At 32.1% G+C, this 17,699-nt stretch overlaps 1 protein-coding gene across 2 annotated transcripts; it reads right to left on the bottom strand.

Moving 5' to 3' along the window:
- Nucleotides 1-2,514: 2,514 nt before the first annotated feature.
- Nucleotides 2,515-14,005, bottom strand: LOC126837516 (uncharacterized). 2 transcript variants are annotated; one of them, XM_050571445.1, is made up of 2 exons: nucleotides 13,929-14,005; nucleotides 2,515-3,971 (listed from the first exon to the last, which is right to left on the bottom strand). In XM_050571445.1, the coding sequence occupies exons 1-2, from the start codon at nucleotides 13,948-13,950 to the stop codon at nucleotides 2,554-2,556; spliced, it is 1,440 nt and encodes a 479-aa protein (XP_050427402.1). In that variant the 5' UTR covers nucleotides 13,951-14,005; the 3' UTR covers nucleotides 2,515-2,553. The 2 variants fall into 2 exon arrangements, with proteins under 2 accessions (XP_050427402.1, XP_050427403.1); XM_050571446.1 differs by lacking the exon at nucleotides 13,929-14,005 and having other exon boundaries at nucleotides 2,515-3,084; nucleotides 3,811-4,269.
- Between the last annotated feature and the right edge of the window lie 3,694 nt (nucleotides 14,006-17,699).

Raw genomic sequence — 17,699 nt, 5'->3', positions numbered from 1 at the left:
GTGGATCTCAAAACTTTATTATTGGCTTATAAAATGGTTGCTACATACATAACTATAACAATTGTTACATCATTAAAATTATAACAGTTTAGAAATTACTTGTTAGTTTTGCTGTTATATTTACTACAAATAAATTTTAAATTATTATAAGTATATATTATCATCCTCACTGTCATATTCTTCAGTATGAGTTATACGATGAGCAAGTTTGGTAGCCGTTAAGAATTCATTTGGGTCCCGATACCTTAAATTTGGCCAATCCGGATTTAAGGGTTTGACACATAACGCGATAATTGCCAGTGCTTTTTTTTTGTTTAATTCTATGGCTAAACTGATGTTGACTGATTTTCCTACTTCTTTTTTGATGCCATCAATCCATTCTTGTGGATCGTCCACCTTAAGGTCTAGCAAGAGGGCCATGGCAAATTCAGTTATTAACTCATTTATATCGTTTACTGTTTTTTCAGGACTTAGTTCCAAATCTCGTATAGTATCCTCTACGTTTTCACTAAACCGATCCATATAACTTATCAGGGCCGTTAGCTTTGTTTGTGCTGTCAGTCGTTTCACGTAGTACAAATAACGAGTGACAAAAAATTGCTTAAGGATTTCCAAGAACGCCCGAAGCCCTTCGATTTGTGCTATCGCCAATGATATTGCAAACGCGTCTTTCCGCTTTAATTTTGATATGTTCGTATTGATTAATGCCATCGATAAAGCAAAATGCTTGTACAAATAACACAATAATATATTGTTAATACGCAATAACATCTGGTAGTTAAGCTGATCAAGATTGCCCATATCTATTTCATATCTATATCTCTCGGCGTACTGCAGCATTGTAATTTCTGTCTTGTCAACCGTTATTTTCATTTGTTGGATTTTCACCGCGTCTTCGTTGTCGGATTCCATCAACGCCGTCCATTTCAACAATTCAATGCATACAAAATGTAGTGGAGTACCTGGCAACAATTGGCCGTTTGGCTCTATTTTATCAATGGCGCTGGTCGCCAACGCCAAAAGCCGGCGTTCTGTGTTTTCCTTAAACTTTTGCATGTGATTAATGTGCAACATTTTCAAAGGGACTTCATTGCCTATGATATCTTTGAATTTTTCTTTCATGTCCATTTGTATGTAAACTATTTGTTTGCTGTAATCGCGATATATTACACCTTTCTTCGAACAGTCCGGTAATTGGAACGGACCGCAAAAATATAAATACAGCCTCATCAACGATGTCATGTCGATTTTACTTTGTTGGCGCAACAGACCAATGGAATTGTTTAGTAAATTCTGGTCAATCGATATCAAGTCGACAATTTGATATAATGTGTAAGGTGTATGATCGGTATTTGCTATCCGTAAACAATCGAATAAATGACTTTTCAGAATATCATAAACTGTATAATAAAACGTCATAGAGTTAATACTCACATCGTGGTTGTCAATAATCACATTGTCGTTCGCCTCATCAAATTCTGCAATTGATTTTTTGGCGTTGAGTTTGGTTTTTATTGTAACTTTTTTTCCAATTTCGTTGTTCAATAATCTTCCACCATAACCTGTTTGATCCGGTCTGGTCATCACGATTGGTTTAGCCACTGACGGTTGAACATTGCCGAGTTCGGAAAAATTGTTTCCGTCGTATCGTCCGGAAGGAATCGCTACAAATGGCGGTACCATGTGTTTAGAAACTGTTGGGCTGCCATTAATTGAATTCCAACAAACGCACAGTGTGACAACTAATCCATATAAGAAACCGTGCATTTTTGTGCTGTAGCTATAAACTGGACCGTTTTCGTGATTAGAAGTCTCCAACTTCACTCGATAACTACAATAGTTTTAAACACTATAACGCTAACTATTGAAATGTACGGAAAAACGTTTCAGTATTGAATTTGCATGAATGCTTATTTTGGCATATTTTAACCAAACAGTAATAAAGAATTACCATTGAACACATTTAAGTATACAACAGTTATGTTTGCTTAAATAAATATTCGGTATTTGTAGTATCAGATTTTTAGCCGAACCTATGATTTATGTAAGCGCATAAGGTTTTTATTCGTATTTAAAAATTATTTGTATTCTTTAAATTATTTACAAAACAAAGTGAACAATAGATATACGATTTTGTTCGGTCGTTACCTGTTACCAAAGTTTTAGCTTACATTAGAGAGTTACTCAATTGTTTATAATTAAAACATTGTTTTTAATACTTTGTATTGGTATAATAATAAAACCAATAAAAAATACCGAAATAATTAAATTAAACTTTAATTGTTTTTTTTAAATAATAAACAACACCGTATATTTGGCATCACAAACTGCAATACTGAATAAACAACATCATTACAGTATAGATAAATTTGGGATGAAAATTAAAAAAAACAACTTTTAGTAATAGAGTGGATCTCAAAACTTTATAATTGGCTTATAAAATGGTTGCTACATACATAACTATAACAATTATTACATCATTAAAATTATAACAGTTTAGAAATTTACATGTTAGTTTTGCTGTTATATTTACTACAAATAAATTTTTAATTATTATAAGTATATATTATCATCCTCACTGTCATATTCTTCAGTATGAGTTATACGATGAGCAAGTTTGGTAGCCGTTAAGAATTCATTTGGGTCCCGATACCTTACATTTGGCCAATCCGGATTTAAGGGTTTGACACATAACGCGATAATTGCCAGTGCTTTTTTTTTGTTTAATTCCATGGCTAAACTGATGTTGACTGATTTTCCTATTTCTTTTTTGACGCCATCATTCCATTCTTGTGGATCGTCCACCTTAAGGTCTAGCAAGAGGGCCATGGCAAATTCGGTTGTTAATTCATTTATATCGTTTACCGTTTTTTCAGGACTTAGTTCCAAATCTCGTATTATATCCTCTACGTTTTCACTGAACCGATCCATATAACTTATCAGGGCCGTTAGCTTTGTTTGTGCTGTCAGTCGTTTCACGTAGTACAAATAGCGAGTGACAAAAAATTGCTGAAAGATTTCCAAGAACGCCCGAAGCCCTTCGATTTGTACTATCGCCAATGATATTGCAAACGCGTTTTTCCGCTTTAATTTTAATATATTCGTATTGATTAAGGCCATCGATAAAGCAAAATGCTTGTACAAATAACACAATAATATATTGTTAATACGCAATAACATCTGGTAGTTAAGCTGATCAAGATTGCCCATATCTATTTCATATCTATATCTCTCGGCGTACTGCAGCATTGTAATTTCTGTCTTGTCAACCGTTATTTTCATTTGTTGGATTTTCACGGCATCTTCGTTGTCGGATTCCATCAACGCCGTCCATTTCAACAAGTCAATGCATACAAAATGTAGTGGAGTGCCTGGCAACAATGGACTGTTTATCTTAATTTTGAGAATAGCGGTTTTGGCTAGGGCCAGAAGTCTACGTTCCGTTTTTTTCTTTAATTTTTGCAAACGATTAATGTGCAACTTTTTCGAAGTGACTTCATTGCCTATGATATCTTTAAATTTTTCTTCCATGTCCTTTTGTATGTAAATTATTTGTTTGCTGTACTCGCGATACACTACACCCTTCTTTGAACAGTCCGGTAATTGGAACGGACCGCAAAAATATAAATACAACCTCATCAACGATGTAATGTCGATTTTACTTTGTTGGCGCAACAGACCAATGGAATTGTTTAGTAAATTCTGGTCAATCGATATCAAGTCGACAATTTGATATAATGTGTAAGGTGTACGGCCGGTATTTGCTATCCGTAAACAGTCGAATAAATGACTTTTCAGAATATCATAAACTGTATAATAAAACGTCATAGTGTCGATACTCACATCGTGGTTGTCAATAATCTCATTTTCGTTCGCCTCATCAAATTCTGCCATTGATTTTTTGGCGTTGAGTTTGGTTTTTATTGTAACTTTTTTTCCAAAATCGTTGTTCAATAATATTCCACCATAACCTGTTCGATCCGGTCTGGTCATCACGATTGGTTTAGCCACTGACGGTTGAACATTGCCGAGTTTGGAAAAATTGTTTCCGTCGTATCGTCCGGAAGGAATCGCTACAAATGGCGGTACCATGTGTTTAGAAACTGTTGGGCTGCCATTAACTGAATTCCAACAAACGCACAGTGTGAACACTAACCCATATAAGAAGCCGTGCATTTTTGTGCTGTAGCTATAAACTGGACCGTTTTCGTAATTAGAAGTCTCCAACTTCACTCGATAACTACAATAGTTTAAACACTATAACGCTAACTATTGAAATGTACGGAAAAACGTTTCAGTATTGAATTCGCATGAATACTCATTTTGGCATGTTTTTAACCAAACAGTAATAAAGAATTACCATTGAACACATTTAAGTGTACAACAGTTATGTTTGCTTAAATAAATATTCGGTATTTGTAGTATCAGATTTTTAGCCGAACCTATGATTTATGTAAGCGCATAAGGTTTTTATTCGTATTTAAAAAATTGTTAAATTCTTTAAATTATTTACAAAATAAAGTGAACAATAGCTATAAGATTTTGTCCCGTCGATACCTGTTACCAAAGTTTTAGTTTACATTTATAACTCACATTAGAGAGTAACTCAATAATAACATTGTTCTTAATACTTTGTATTGGTATAATAATAAAACATTTATTCAAACAACATCATTATAAGAAAGACAAATTTAGACTTGAAAATAGAAATATCACATTTTAGAGTAAATTATAAAACGTCATTAATGGCTTCTTAATCGTTTGCTATTTATACAATTACAACAAATATTAAATCATTAAAGCTATGAAACTTTCGAAATCATTTTAGTTTTTGATATTGTATTTGCGACAAATTAATAAGTAATTGAATAATTGTCGATTAATTTAAATATGCATAATCATCAATATAGTTAAACTGTTCAGTAAGATAAATTTGATGGACAAGTTTAGTAGCCGCATAAAATCCACCTCGATATAATTTAGCGGCCTCTAAAAATGTGTATTGTCGAACGAATACAATTTTTTTTAAACAGATGTCTATTATGATGCATACTAGTTTCTCCTCATCTACAGCTCTTCATCAAAATTATATACTAATTGCTTCAAAAATACTTTACGAATCGCTTCATGTGATATTTATTTCTTAGCAAGAGCAAGACTTTAAAGATGGTAATCTAGGAAAACAAATTATAATGTGTATTTTACAAAGGAATTTTTAAATAAGTGCATAAAAATATACAACTTTTTACACAATAAGTGTAAAGATTATTTGTATTTCTTTGTGAACATTAAACGTTCACAATATTTTTCTGTTATGTTCTACAACACCACATCTATAAGGGGCCTATATCATTCTGAATTTTCCAACTCAATTCACACAGTGGCGCACAGTGGTCCGAGAGTAAATTCTAGGCGCTCAAAAGTCCTATTAATAAATATGCAAAAAATATCAAAACAATTATGAATTATTAATTTTAATATGTTTCTTAGACATAATATAAAATTTCAAGGTTATATGTGTACCTGGACGTTTTTTATTACTATTTAAAAATCAGTTTTTATAGTTAAGCGGTTATTTTGATTTCAAAAAATAATATTTCGTTTACAATTTTTTTACCCTTTGATATTTAAAAAAAAAAATTTTTTATTTAACTAGTAGACAACTAAAGAAAAAAATATTTTTTTTAAAAAATTATTTTTTTCAAACTAGTTATGATAATTTTGAATGAAAATATCAGATGTTTTACATGTTTTTTTTTTTAAGAGTGTAGTACTAAAATTTGCCAATTTTTAGCCACATAGCAATACATAGGTGTACAAAGAAGTAAAAACCAACCAATAAGTAGATAAAATCTTGACAGCTTTGAAGCAGTATACCTATTCCGTAACAAATTAAATGTCAAATAGCATAGTAATAGATTTGGGTATGAACGAGTACAATAAAATAGTACTATTTTATTTGCCTTGTGTACTAAAATTTTTGTCTGTCGCATTAAAAATCAATATTTTTTAAGACCTGAATACTTGCTCTACAACACCTACGTATTGCTATGTGGGTAAAAATTGGCAAATTTTAGTACTACTCTCTTAAAAAAAAAAACATGTAAAACATCTGATATTTTTCATTCAAAATTATCATAATATGTTTGAAAAAAATATTTTTTAAAAAAAATATTTTTTTCCTTTAGTTATCTACTAGTTAAATAAAAAAATTAAATTAGAACATTTTTTTTAAAATATCAAAGGGTAAAAAAATTGTAAACAAAATATTATTTTTTGAAATCAAAATAGCCGCTAAACTATAAAAACTGAACTTTAAATAGTAATAAAAAACGTCCAGGTACACATATGACCTTGAAATTTTATATTATATCTAAGAAACATATTAAAATTAATAATTCATAATTGTTTTGATATTTTTTGCAAATTTATTAATAGGACTTTTGAGCGCCTAGAATTCACTCTCGGACCACTGTGTGGCGTGGGGATCATGGGGATCAATCCCCCTTCATGGGCTGTATATAAAATGCAAATAATTATAGCCATCATGTATAAAATATAAATTTTTTTTTTATTGTGTATTGATTATTGATTACATTAATTGCAAGAATTAAAATATTGTATGTATATTCGAGTTTGTATCTCTGGTCAGTGATCACACCGCGACCGCGATGATTGCAGGAGTGTTCTCTTGGAGTGATAATACGGCGGTATACAGGTCTATGCACCATATTTTCGACGTTAATCAGTATCAATGACGGGCATGTTATCACAGTTCCCAAGCGTCTTATCATTATCTGGTTATTGATCTAAATTCTAGTTTCTAGGTTTTGAATGCTTATTTCATTCAAGATTTTCTGACAAAGACAGGGAGGAATTCAATCACTTGGTTGATTTATATTCTCCCACAATTGATAAAACCAATATTAATGCTGAACTCAAAATGTGGTAATTGAAATTGGCCACTAGTGATTTACTAACTAAAAATGGCTTAGAAGCTCCTAACAATTGCAATGATGAAATATATCCCAATATCAGTTTTTTATTAAAATTATTTGTGACTTTGCCTGTTTTAACTGCAACTCCTGAGAGAAGTTTCTCTAGTCTAAAACGTACATGCGTAATACAATGCACGAAAGTGGGCAAACTTAAACTGAATAGACTATAGCAACAAAATCAAGAAAATTAGATTTTGTATTGTAATAGCCTGTTACAATAAAACATTTAATCTCGAGTAATGCGTTATATATTATAATTTTGGCATCATAGATTGTATATATATAATGTTGATAAGTTATTATATTTCATGGAAACTCTGGGGGTGAGGGGGCGAAGCCCCCCTCGAGTATGTGACCACTTGATAAATTCATATCCCCCCCCCCCAAAACAAAAACCTAAATACACCACTGAATTCACACCAAACGAGTTTTAGCCATACGTCTGATATTAATTTTTATAACGGACTTGAATTGCTAAAGATTCCTTTTAAAATTATGTCATCTCCGTTTCTGATATCCCATTTCATTTATACACACACATATATATATATATATATAAACCACTTTAAACCATTTCACAATACTTTTTACCGGTTGATCTCTCTATTATAATGATATTTTTTTTTATGCCTAGCAACAACTGTATTTATTTTTGTAAACGATAAACTAACGATTCACTAGAAAATCTGTAATACTCAATAACTCAGTAACTTTAACGAAATTAAACATAAATCGACTAGCCAATTCCGCTCTTTCTACAAAACTTGTTTCTTATTTTGGTCTAATCTTATCATTCCATAAAACCATCTCATATTATCAATGTAGCCCCTTATTTTCTCGTATGATGTTAATATTTCACTTTCATTGACACATTTCTGTCACATAACATCATGCGAGTTAATGTCTTACTCACCACGTTTACTCCCAAAATTCGCTCGATTTCAAATTCGAATGTAGTTTTATTAGATTCTTTATTATTTATTCTTTATTGACAATTAAATATTACTTTTATTCCATCGTGTACCTGATCCAAAGTCTTAGTTAACATTTATCACTCTCATTAGAGCGTATCTCCCTACCCAAACTCAAGCTCAGCTAAAAAGAATCAATTTTTGTTAATGTGATTAATTAATAAAATAATTAATTAAAATATAAATACTAATAAACCTTACCGTACTTTTGGCATTACAAACTGCAATAGAGACTAAATAGCATCATTATAGAATAAACAAATATAGACTTGAAAATAGAAACATTACAATTCAGTAATAGAGTAGATTATAAACATTTATTATTGGCTTCTAAAACGTTAGGTAGGTTAGGTTACCTAAATATACAATTATAACAATTATTAAATCATTACCGTTATAACATTTTAGAAATCTACATGTTAGTTTTAGTATTATGTTTACTACAAATTGATTGATTGTGTTTTTCAAACCGTTAAATTCGTATTTAGGTCATTAAACCTAATCGTGCACTTAGCAAAATTCAATAATGAATAAATACCGTCATTAAAAGATAGACAAATTTGGACTTGAAAAAAAAATATCTCATTTTAGTAATAGAGCAGATTATAAAACTTTATTATTGGCTTCCAAAACTTTTGATACAAACACAATTATATCAATTAATAAATCATTAAAGTTATACAAATTTAGAAATCTACATGTTAGTTTTGATATTATGTTTATACAAATATAATTATTAATTGAATAATTGTCGATTAATTTAAATATGTATAATCATTTATATTATATAGTTATAAAATACATAGTCATACTGATCAGTATGAAGAATTTGATGAGCAAGTTTAGTAGCAGTTAAGAATTCATTTGGGTCCCGATACTTTATATTTGGCCAATCGGGATTTAAGTGTTTGACACATAACGCGATAATTGCAAGTAATTGTAAAAACGGACGATTTGTCTCAGGTGTCGGATCGGCGTACGAGGAATGTTGAGTTGTCTAAATTTGTATTCGATTTTATTCAAACAGGGCACAATGGCGGACAGCACCCGGGGTATTGGCAACAAGGCCACAATGTGATGGGCAAACATTGCCATTTTGGTGATGAGGAACACGCCGACGCTCTCCACGACGTTTATTATTCTCAACGATATTTCTAAGAACAAAGGGCGATACGCCGCGTTCGCCCATACGTCCAACAAGGTCTTATCCGCCACCGGTATGCCGTAGTCCACAAACTTAGCGGTGCCCTTGTAGATCATTTCCGTGCTGGCGATGTTATCGGTTAACGGAAGTCGCCGTTCGTCCGTCGCGGTGTAAATAGTTCCAGTGCGCATTTTCAAGTCCATAAACTTGTAGCACAACATGAGCAGCTCGCCCACCTCGTTGGCCTGTATGTTTTCAATTTGCACCGGTATTGCTAGACCGTCAAACGGCTTTGGCGACGCGCACAGACAAAACGCCGTCACGGTTATCCTGATGAAAACGCACATATTGACAATTAGATAGCGAAACCGGACGACCGACGGACAAAGAGCGTGGTGACGATTATAGGTTTGGCCGGTCGCAATATGCCCAAGTATTCGCTCGAACAGTCGAAATTACACACATTTTTTTTATTTACGAAAATATTCAAAACACATTTTCACACGTTCACATAAAACATATGTATTTTGTGTTCCACATTTCTGACCCGCCCCCCTCTCTTCCTCCAGATAACATAGCGTCACCCTTTTACCCATTTGTATAATCTTTATAATTATTATAATCTTTTAAAATCATGCTTTTCTAAAAAAAAGAATAAAAAAGTAAGCTAAAAAAATAATTTTACTACAAGAACAAATTACCAATAGATTGCAGCACGCTCTTTTTTTTTTAGTTATCAATTACTTTGAAACAACCGAAAATTAACTGAAACTTTAAATAGTTTCAATCATCTTTAATTTTTTACTAAAAAGCAATAGCGTGGACCCTATTCAACGAAGTGCAAATTCATTGAGTTGAGTATTATAAAATTATATATAATTATGTGTCACACGCTAAAATTGAACCAAATTTAAATTACAAATTAACTTACAATATCAATAACTTATTAATGTTATTGAAAATTGTAGTTAATTTTTAAGGTAATTGACATTTTTAAAAAAATGTGCTACAATTTATTGGTTATTTGCGTTCCTGTAGTAAAATCATTTTTTTTTACTTTTTAGTTCACTGTTTCACTCTTTTTCAGATCTCATACGCATAGGTAGGCTGGCCAATTCCGCTTTTTCTACAAAATGTATTTCTTATTTTGGTCTAATCTTATCACCCCACAAATCCATCTGACATTATCAACTCAACCATATTCTATATTGTATGATGTATACAACTTGTACGAAGGGGGTTCATTGCCTTTGATATATTTAAACTTTTCGTTCATTTCCTTTTGTGTGTTACGAATTTGAACTGTCCGGTGCTTGAAACGAAGGTTTTTTTTTTAAACTAATTTATACTGATTTATGCTATTAACACCACTTGTATAGTGTAAGACAATCATTTTATTTCAAAATAATTTCAATTCCAAATCTGTTTTTCTCGTTGAAAACATTTTATACAAAACATACAATTATTATACAAACATTTTATGACCATTCGCATTAGGCGATTACTCCAGTCGTTGTCATTGCGCCTAAAAAGAATTTCAGTATATTATCTAAGTGGCTGTTTAGATTTGGAAAACAACAGATTTTCATCCTAATAGTCTTAGGATTGAGCATAAAAAATATCAAAAAACAAAACATTTTCAATACCTTCATTCTCAGGCTTGAGCGGGGGTGGTCAAAATTTGGGTTTGAGACTGTATCTCATTAAAAATGTTAACTTGATCCATACATTTTTCGATATGTTTAGTTTGAAAATCGCAAAAACATATTTTTATTGTACACAAACCGACAGTATTTTTTACAATGTATGTTGAAATGTAAACAAATGACAAATACTTGTGTTTGTTATCTTATTTATTTAACTTTATACGTTATGAGAACAGTTATATTTTACAAAAACAATTTTCATAGCTCTACGTTACAATATTTATGAGCAAACTATTCAGTTCTCATTTACTCATAATTTACAAATATAATATATCAAAATATGGGGTTCATAAAATAATGGGTTTTTTTTGTTATAGAAAACAAGTGGTTTTTTTTTTAAAGTAATCGGTTATGTTGTTTGTGAATTTTTAATGTTTACACAGTTTCGCTTCTTAGTCTATCTGTTTTTAGGGTCTTTTCATACGGTTCCTTAAAACCTTTTTGAGCCATAAACTGAATAAACTGGGGTTTTTTTTTTAAATTTATATTGGCCATGTTGTTTTTTATAGCAATTTGGTTTCCTATGTACAACTCTGCAGTTAAATAACGGGTTTTACCAAAGTTAATAAAACAAAAGGACATATAATACAATGACTGAATCCTGTATATATTTATTTTATAACAAATTATGCATAACATGTTTGATGATACATTTTATGAATAAATATATTATAATCATCTAAACATTTTATAACCATTCAAAATAGGCAAATACTCCAGTCGTCGTCATTGCGCCTAAAAATAATTTATACTTAACGCATCATTTATAATGTTTATAATTAAAGCATTTGAAATTTAAATTGTACTTAGGTTATGCTTTATTTATTCCGATTTTTCAATGTATCAGAATAAATACATAGACCATATTTACAGTAACCGAAAAAAATCCACCTCGATATAATTTAAGGGCCTCTACACATGTGTATATTCGATGAAAAACAATTTTTTTTACTTTAAACGTACTATGAAACGCGTAAAATGGCAATAGTTATAAAAAAACGTATGAACATATTTAATACTTATTTGATGCATAATTCGAAGTAGAATTTTAATGGTCGTTTTAAATCTTATTGTGAAGATGAATACAATTTTTTAAAAATTACCAAGACCACGTCTGGTAAATAATTAGAATTCAATGGTTTTTTTGAAAACCAAAATGGGAGTATTATGAAACATAAGGTTGACTTATAACAGAGCACGAATGACTCATAAAAGTTTTAAAAAAATAATATAAACTCGGTATATAATTCCTCAATCAAAATAGACGCCCCTTTGATATGTTAATATATGAGTTTACACACTTCAGCTATTTGTTGCACACCGATAAACTAGTCATGTGTATTGACAATATTTCAATCTTATTGCATTCTTAGCCGTTATACTCTTATGTTGTTCAAATTTGCAGGGAGGGGTGTAGAAAATTATATCTGTTAGTTAACTCCGATCGTCAAGTACACTGAAAATAATGTCTTCGGAGATTGAATTGAATACCACAGTTCATTAGTAGAGCAGATTATAAAACTTTATTATTGGCTTCCAAAACTTTTGCTACAAACACAATTATATCAATTAATAAATCATTAAAGTTATACAAATTTAGAAATCTACATGTTAGTTTTGATATTATGTTTATACAAATATAATTATTAATTGAATAATTGTCGATTAATTTAAATATGTATAATCATTTATATTATATAGTTATAAAATACATAGTCATACTGATCAGTATGAAGAATTTGATGAGCAAGTTTAGTAGCAGTTAAGAATTCATTTGGGTCCCGATACTTTATATTTGGCCAATCGGGATTTAAGTGTTTGACACATAACGCGATAATTGCAAGTGCTTTTTTTTTGTTTTCATCCATGGCTTCACTGATGTTGGCTGAGGTTCCTACGACTTCATCGTTGACGCCATCAATCCATTCTTGTGGATCGTCCACCTTAAGGTCTATCAAGAGGGCCATAGCAAATTCAGTTATTAACTCATTTATATCGTTTACTGTTTTTTCAGGACTTAGTTCCATTTCTCTTACTGTATCTTCTGTGTCTGCACTGAACCAATCCATATAACTTATCAAAGCCGTTAGCTTTGTTTGTGCTGTCAGTCGTTTCACGTAGTACAAATAACGGGGGACGAAAAATTGATTAAGAATTTCCAAGATTGCCCGAAGGCCTTTAGTTTGTTCTGTCACCAATGATATTGGAAACGTGTTAATCGGCTTTGATTTTGATATATTCGTATTGATTAATGTAGTCAATAATGCAAAATACTTATATACGTAGTACAACAACGTATTGTTAATACGCAATAACACCTGGTAGTTAAGTGGGTCCAGATTGCCCATATCTATTTCATATCTATATCTCTCGGCGTACTGCAGCATTGTAATTTCTGTCTTGTCAACCGTTATTTTCATTTGTTGGATTTTCACGGCATCTTCGTTGTCGGATTCCATCAACGCCGTCCATTTCAACAATTCAATGCATACAAAATGTAGTGGAGTGCCTGGCAGCAATGGACTGTTTATCTTAATTTTGAGAATAGCGGTTTTCGCTAGGACCAGAAGTCTACGTTCCGTTTTTTTCTTTAATTTTTGCAAACGATTAATGTGCAACTTTTTCGAAGTGACTTCATTGCCTATGATATCTTTGAATTTTTCTTTCATGTCCATTTGTATGTAAACTATTTGTTTGCTGTACTCGCGATACATTACACCTTTCTTCGAACAGTCTGGTAATTGGAACGGACCGCAAAAATATAAATACAACCTCATCAACGGTGTAATGTCAATTTTACTTTGTTGGCGCAACAGACCAATGGAATTGTTTAGTAAATTCTGGTCAATCGATATGAAGTCGACAATTTGATATAATGTGTAAGGTGTACGACCGGTATTAGCTATTCGTAAACAGTCAAATAAATGACTTTTCAGAATATCATAAACTGTACAACAAAACGTCATAATGTCGATACTCACATCGTGATTGTTAATATTCATATTTTCGTCGTTCTCATCAAATTCTGCCATTGATTTTTTAAAGTTGAGTTTGGTTTTTATTGTAACTTTTTTTCCAATTTCGTTGTTCAATAATATTCCACCATAACCTGTTCGATCCGGTCTGGTCATCACGATTGGTTTAGCCACTGACGGTTGAACATTGCTGAGTTTGGATAAATGGTTTCCGTCGTATCGTTCTGAAGGAATCGCTACAAATGGCGGTAACATGTGTTTAGAAACTATTGGGCTGCCATTAACTGAATTCCAACAAACGCACAGTGTGAAAACTAATCCATATAAGAAACCGTGCATTTTTGTGCTGCAGCTATAAACTGAACAGTTTTCGTGTCTATTGAAATTCAACTATTGAAATATACGGAAAAATGTTTCAGTATTGAATTCGCATGAATGCTCATTTTGGCATATTTTTAACCAAACAGTAACAAAGAAGTACCATTGAACACATTTAACTGTACAACAGTTATGTTTGCTTAAATAAATATTCGGTATTTGTAGTATCAGATTTTTAGCCGAACCTATAATTTATGTAAGCGCATAAGGTTTTTATTCGTATTTAAAAATTATTTATATTCTTTAAATTATTTACAAAACAAAGTGAACAATAGGTATATGATTTTGTTCCGTCGTTACCTGTTACCAAAGTTTTAGCTTACATTAGAGAGTTACTCAATTGTTTATAATTAAAACATTGTTTTTAATACTTTGTATTGGTATAATAATAAAACCAATAAAAAATACCGAAATAATTAAATTAAACTTTAATTGTTTTTTTAAATAATAAACAACACCGTACTTTTGGCATCACAAACTGCAATACTGAATAAACAACATCATTACAGTATAGATAAATTTGGGATGAAAATTAAAAAAAACAGCTTTTAGTAATAGAGTGGATCTCAAAACTTTATTATTGGCTTATAAAACCATTGCTAGATACATAATTATAACAATTATTACATCATTAAAATTATAACAGTTTAGAAATTTACATGTTAGTTTTGGTGTTATATTTACTACAAATAAATTTTTAATTATTATAAGTATATATTATCATCCTCACTGTCATATTCTTCAGTATGAGTTATACGATGAGCAAGTTTGGTAGCCGTTAAGAATTCATTTGGGTCCCGATACCTTAAATTTGGCCAATCCGGATTTAAGGGTTTAACACAAAACGCGATAATTGCCATTGCTTTGTTTTTGTTTAATTCCATGGCTAAACTGATGTTGACTGATTTTCCTACTTCTTTTTTGACGCCGTCAATCCATTCTTGTGGATCGTCCACCTTAAGGTCTAGCAAGAGGGCCATGGCAAATTCAGTTATTAACTCATTTATATCGTTTACCGTTTTTTCAGGACTTAGTTCCAAATCTCGTATTATATCCTCTACGTTTTCACTGAAACGATCCATATAACTTATCAGGGCCGTTAGCTTTGTTTGTGCTGTCAGTCGTTTCACGTAGTACAAATAACGAGTGACAAAAAATTGCTTGAAGATTTCCAAGAACGCCCGAAGCCCTTCGATTTGTACTATCGCCAATGATATTGCAAACGCGTTTTTCCGCTTTAATTTTAATATATTCGTATTGATTAAGGCCATCGATAAAGCAAAATGCTTGTACAAATAACACAATAATATATTGTTAATACGCAATAACATCTGGTAGTTAAGCGGGTCCAGATTGCCCATATCTATTTCGTATCTATATCTCTCGGCGTACTGCAGCATTGTAATTTCTGTCTTGTCAACCGTTATTTTCATTTGTTGGATTTTCACCGCGTCTTCGTTGTCGGATTCCATCAACGCCGTCCATTTCAACAATTCAATGCATACAAAATGTAGTGGAGTGCCTGGCAACAATTGGCCGTCCGGCTCTATTTTATCAATGGCGCTGGTCGCCAACACCAAAAGCCGGCGTTCCGTGTTTTCCTTAAACTTTTGCAAGTGATTAATGTGCAACTTTTTCAAAGGGACTTCATTGCCTATGATATCTTTGAATTTTTCTTTCATGTCCATTTGTATGTAAAGTATTCGTTTGCTGTACTCGCGGTACATTACACCCTTCTCCGAACAGTCCGGTAATTGGAACGGACCGCAGAAAAATAAATACAGCCTCATCAACCGCGCGATGTCCAGTTCGCTTTGGAGCAACAGACCAATGGAATTGTTTAGTAAATTCTGTTCAATCGATATGAAGTCGACGAATTGCGATAGCGCGTGAGCCGTATCGGTAGCGTCCATTTGTAAACAGTCGAACAAATGCCCTTTTAGAGTACTGTACAATTCATCGTAAAACCTTACCATGTCCGTGCGATTCGCACCGCCGCCAATGACAAAAGTCATATTTTCGTTTACTTCAGCAAATTCCGCGTTTGATTTCTGGGCGTCGAGTTTGGTCACTATTTGAACTTTTTTTCCTAATCCGTTGCTCAACGCCATCCCACCGTAACCCGTTCGACCCGCACTGGTCAGCACGTTTGATTTGGCCGCTAAAGGTTGAATGCTGCTGCCCAGGGTGGAGGAAAAATCGTTTCCGTCTTGTCGTCCAGAAGGTCCCGCTGCAAATGGCGATGCCGTGAGTTTAGAAACAGGTGGACTGCCGTTGACAGTTAGTTTCCAACAAACGCAAAGTGCGACCAATATTGACCGATAAACGTTAGCGTGCATTTTAGCGTTGTACCTGAAAAACTGATAGGTTTTCTATAGTTTGAAAGTGTCGACTTTACTTGACCTTTACTAGAGTTTAAATGCCATAACGCGAAATATTTCAATGTACGACCAATCTTTTTGAAATTGAATTTCCAGGTCGGCGTTCCTTGATCAAACAACAGCGAATGTAACCGACGAAAACGTTTCCAATGCAAACAGTAGTTGGGAATTTCTAAAAAAATTTTTTTGCAATAATATTGTTGTTGTTGTTATTGAAAGAACACGTCAATGGTTTCCAGATATATCATACTAAATAACGAACTAACGACGGTTTGCAGAGTATCTGATTTCTAGATGACTCAATATCCCGCATGTAGAAATATTTTCTTATTCCTTTTGAAAAGTTTGTTAATTTTTTAAAAAATAATTTACATTTACTAACACTGCTGTAGTAGCATTAATATTATGGAGTTATAAATTATTTTACTGCTGTTTACATACTTATAATTATACAACCCAAGCTTAGAAAATTGTTTGTAAATAATTTTAAAATCGAATTTTTACTTATACAGGGTGATCATATGATCGTGAACCATTTAATATCTCATACGGTTTAATAATAAATTACATATTAGCATGGAACATGCTTTAGATTTGGCCCCAGTCCGAAAACGACACTAAATTGCGATACTTAAGTAGCGCGCCTACTTTTAAAGTATAATAGCATATATAAGATGCCATCGAACATGCAACCGTTTGGCCAGAACATATAGTTAAGACAATACTAACATCATAAATCGCAAAGAGATAATAGATCAGAAATAATCACTATTCAGGAGCCAGCAGGCCAAAGCATGTTCCATATTTTATAATTTCTAGCCGATAGGTTTAAAGTAGACTGTAACTTTTTTTTTTTGATAGTGTTTTTATACAATGTGAAATCAAGTTTTTACCCTCCACCAAAACTAATTATTTTTATATCAAGACTTTTCTGATAATGTTAAAACTTAAAGTTTATGAGAAAAACAACAGGTAATTGTCATCTTTTTCGTTACAACGATCATTTTTAAAAAGAAACCTTTAATGTCGACATTTGGGTAGAACAATAATTAACCATGGTCTGTCCAGCTTGGGAAGGAAGGGATGGAAAATGTTTTGTTTTTTATGCGCAATCATTTAGAAAATTCACTCGCACACACATCAGGT

Source organism: Adelges cooleyi, unplaced genomic scaffold (genome assembly GCF_023614345.1).
Source record: "Adelges cooleyi isolate 19-005CV unplaced genomic scaffold, UGA_ACOO_1.1 ACOO_flye_CR_arks_rails_tigmint_CR_PRNA_25, whole genome shotgun sequence".
NCBI lineage: Eukaryota > Metazoa > Arthropoda > Insecta > Hemiptera > Adelgidae > Adelges > Adelges cooleyi.
This window is presented reverse-complemented; position numbering and strand designations above follow the sequence as displayed.